Source organism: Lathyrus oleraceus, chromosome 6 (assembly GCF_024323335.1).
Source record: "Lathyrus oleraceus cultivar Zhongwan6 chromosome 6, CAAS_Psat_ZW6_1.0, whole genome shotgun sequence".
Classification (NCBI taxonomy): Eukaryota; Viridiplantae; Streptophyta; class Magnoliopsida; order Fabales; family Fabaceae; genus Lathyrus; species Lathyrus oleraceus.
The window spans coordinates 62,858,807-62,863,088 of record NC_066584.1 but is presented as its reverse complement, the minus strand read 5'-3'; the positions used below and the strand labels follow the sequence as shown (position 1 = coordinate 62,863,088).

At 39.4% G+C, this 4,282-nt stretch overlaps 1 protein-coding gene across 1 annotated transcript; it reads right to left on the bottom strand.

Annotated features, from left to right (window-relative positions):
* Positions 1-1,803: 1,803 nt before the first annotated feature.
* LOC127094037 (uncharacterized) lies at positions 1,804-2,924 on the bottom strand. The gene is made up of 3 exons (XM_051032908.1): positions 2,868-2,924; positions 2,154-2,777; positions 1,804-1,977 (listed from the first exon to the last, which is right to left on the bottom strand). The coding sequence occupies exons 1-3, from the start codon at positions 2,922-2,924 to the stop codon at positions 1,804-1,806; spliced, it is 855 nt and encodes a 284-aa protein (XP_050888865.1).
* Positions 2,925-4,282: the final 1,358 nt, after the last annotated feature.

Here is a 4,282-nt window from a genome sequence, read left to right as displayed (position 1 = left end):
TAACTTGTGAATATAACTCACTTCAAATTGTTTTGTGGTTCCAATGGCCACTTGTTAAAACCTTTTCAAAAACATTAGCCATAGGTTTGAGTTATCATAGTGGTTGATGTAATTCTCACCTCATACTTAGTGATTGAATTATAAGTCTTCCATGCTTATTATAGGGTTAACCCCTCACTAGCATGTTGAAGCCTTCCTCACATGGTGGATTGTTGGTTTAGGTTGAGTTTTCTCCCTTTGATAACAAAAGACCTTAAGGCTTTTGATCAAATCAATTCACAAATCTATGAGATTTTTACCCCGAACTACGAGGTTTTGATCCTCATTTGTGATGGTACGTAGGCAATGGGTTCATCCATTCAAACAACAAAATTTGTAAATATAATTTATTCTCTTCTCATCCCCCCAATCTTTTGCACAAATCTTTTCACAAATACCAACCTATAACACATATTTGCAAACAGGGTTCCCTTAGAGTACTAAGGATGTTTTGGGTGCGTAAAACCTTCCCATTTCATAACCAACCCCCTTACCCAGATCTCTGACATTTTTATTAGTTTTTTATTTGAAAAACTTCTTACCTTGACTTTTGTTCGCTTTTTAGCCTTTCCTTTGGATAAATAAAAGTGCGGTGGCGACTCGAATTGTACGTTTACTTTTGGATTTCTGATATGGACATTCCCAACATGCGAAGGTGTTGGAGGAGGAGGAGGTGTCGGAGGAGGTGGAGGATTCCCTTCATGTTGAGGTGTGGGCAGATGAGAAGGAGGAGAAGGATTCCCATTGTTCTCATTATTGTCTTCACCAAATGGATTCCCTTCAGTGGGCCTAAGAATAATCGCCCTCAATTCTTCTTGCTTGATTGCCATATTCTGAATTAGTTCCATGAACTGACTCATCTGCGCAGTAACTTGCTCTTGCATTGCTTCCATGTCTGCTTGTATCCGTTCCATCTTTCGTTGCTCATTGGCATGAGTTGAGTAGCAGTGAAAACTGGAATTTGTAATCTCTCTACAGAAGAAAACCAAACAGACATAAGAAGACCGACCACAAATAACCTATTATGCATGAAATGTGTATGCTATGTGTATGCTATGTTTTATTACTTCCAGGAACTCTGAGTTTTGTCTCTTATTAAGATGAGAACAACAAAATACCATAGGCGATAAAAGTAAACATTACTGAAAATAACTGCTCATCTCATTAAAATTATCAGAACAAGAACACAACTAAGTTCAACATAGAGTAAAGACGGAAATGCTAAAAGATAGGTTCCCCATCCAATAAGTTTGAAGGTGGTCACAAAGTACAAAACATCAAAATACAACCAAAAGTAAGCTAATCAGACATCTCTACATAATCTAGAGGTCCAGTCTTCAAATGCTTTTGGCTCCAAGCTTTGGACTCCTCGAACAGTTTCTTTGTATCTGGGTTATTCAATCAAACTCTTGATGATAAGGTCCTTGCGACGCATCATAACCTCCATGTACCAGAACTCTTTGCATAACTGGTCACACCTATCACAGTCTTCACTAGGATTTCCTTTTCTTCTTTCAACCACTTCTTCAAGATTCTTCCCCTCTTCAAGAGCTTTGTAAGGTATGTTTGGCGTTCCTTGAGATTAATCTCAAGTCTCTTATTTTCACCTTTGACTCTACTAACTTCATTTTGTTCATCTTGCAACTTATTTTCCAGGATCTTTAACTCTTTCTTGTGCTCAACTTTTGACTTTGCTTTGGACGCTCCCAATTTGAGATTCCTCTGTTGCGCTTTGAATAATTCTCTCTTTAGCTCTTCCATTTATTAGTTTATGTGTTCAGCTGCTCTTGAATTTTCTGGTCTTTGCCTCTTTGTAGGAACACTTCTTCTCGCCTCTTTAAGCTTGTGCATCAGTTGTCTCTTATCTTGATCAACCTGGTAGAGTTGCATCCCCATCTCATCTTTCTTAGCTTGAGTTTGGTAGTTTTCCGCTTGCAACTGCAGATAATGCTCAATGGGTATCATGACAGGCTCATCAGAATCCAGCTGAGAAAGTTTTTTGTAGAATGGTTCTTCTCTCTCAAAAGGTAACTTGAGCACCTCAACCCTTTTCTTGATCCATGCCACATATGGATGCAATGCCACATTATCTTTTGGTACAAAGAACACATTACCCTTCTTATGGATTTTCGCCAAGATGTCTTCAGTCTTTCCAACAACTCGGGTTTCTCCTTCTTAGCAAAGTAAACTGAAGCTTCTATCTCTCGAGCTTTGGGCTCATCTCTCAAAGGAAATCCCAACTGACGGATAGCTAATACAGGATTATAATTGATACACCCTTTCGTCCCCATGAGAGGAACGTTGGAGAACTCCCCACAACTAGTGATCATCTCAGTAACATGCATAACATTAGCCCATTTTATATCAAAAGAAGTTAAAGCCATCACCCTTTTGGACCATTTCAAAGTACCTCGTGTTTCTACGAATGGTCCTGTTACATGAAGATGAATCAAGAGCCATTTGTAAAGCAAAAGTAGACAACAAACCACTGCTCCTCTCTTTCCATGTTTGGAGTGAATAACATAATAAGTATCAACGATAATAGTGGGAACTTGGTTCCTTCCTATAAAGATGCAAATAGCAGCTAGACCAATCAAATTCTCCACATCGGGAAATAATACAGCTCCATACACCATCACAACTAGTAGTCTATTAAAAATCACCCAACTTCCATTATCAGCATAGTAATCAGCTATGTCTGCCAAGAACTTCAAAGGGAGACCATATGCACCACTCTTCTTCACACTCCAATGTTCATTAACTTCTTATATACCCAAATAAAGGGTATTTGCAATCAGCTGAATATCTGGCTCTTCGGGAACACTCACAAACGGAACCTCCTCTTTGATATGAATTCTGAGAAGAGAAGAGTACTCCTTTAACATTGGAGCCAACTGGTAATATTGGAAGGTGAAGCACCGTAGCTCAGGGTCATAGAATTGCAGCAACATGCAACAACTTAGTCATCAATCCCTGAATGCAAAAAGAACAGGATATTCCCATACTCACTTGCGAATACCTCAACATTTATGTCATCCACTCTCTTACTCAACCCTCACATCCTAGATAAGTCAAATGGCAAGAAGGTGTAGGTGGTCTTGTTTCTGAGGAATCTCGTGACTGTATCTTTGTTGTTTGACATATTAAGAAGTAACAAGAACTCTGACTTTCCTGGAAATGATATGCATATGCAGGGTTAGCTTCTTTTTTATACAAAAATAAAATGAATATTATGTATGCGTATGTCACACAAGCAAGTGGGGTCAAGGTTGATGAACACTAAAGTTCTGTTGTCTGTCTCTTGAAATAACCGGATATCATAGGACCAAAAGTTCGACGTCAACCGAGAAATACCACGGAACCAAGGAACCAAGTACTAAAATTTTGCAGCATGTACCTGTTCAAGAATTCCCACCCCACTCACGGTTAAAACTGGTCAGGGTAAGGTCGAATGGTCCACAAATTCATCGGCCTGTGTGAAAGTACTATCATAGTAGCAGCATAGTATGCATAGTGATAGCATCCCATTTTGAAAACCTCATTTGTGTGTGGCTCACATGACCGCACTAAACAGATCTGCACCTGAATAGCTGTCATGTCTCCAATCTATTCCTAGGTTTCCTAAGTGACATCGCTGGCCTGGGTACTGGGCCTTTTACCTCATAGTATCAACCCACCCACCAAGATAATAGCAGCAAAACAACAGTGTATATAACCAGGTATCCCAAATGCAGATGCATGCAAACATATATACAACATCGATAGCAAATAAAGCAATGAATAGATAAACACCCAAAGAAACAAAATAAACAAGTGTTAGGATTGACTCGCTTAGGGAAATTGCCTCATTCCCCAACAGAGTCGCCAGCTGTCGCAGCGGGAAAATTCTGAGTGTAAACTATTGATTAACTTAACTCGATTGAAACAAACTCGCCACTGAACTTTTATTTATTCCCAAAGGAAAAGGAAAAATATCGATAAAACCCTAGAAAAAACTAGGTACGAAAGTCAGTTACGCAAGGGGAAGGTATTAGCACCCCTCGCGTCTGTAGTACTCTACGGTATCCACACAAGTCTGTCTATTCAAAGGGTGTCTAAGTCTAGAGCTTAAAAGCTAAGGGGGGAATGCAATGCATGGTAGAAAGTTATTTATTTTCAAAGAGAAAAAAGAAAAGGTTTTTATTTATGCGCCCGACATGGGTGTGAACCTTTGTGCCTACGTACCCCCTTAGTGAGGGATCAG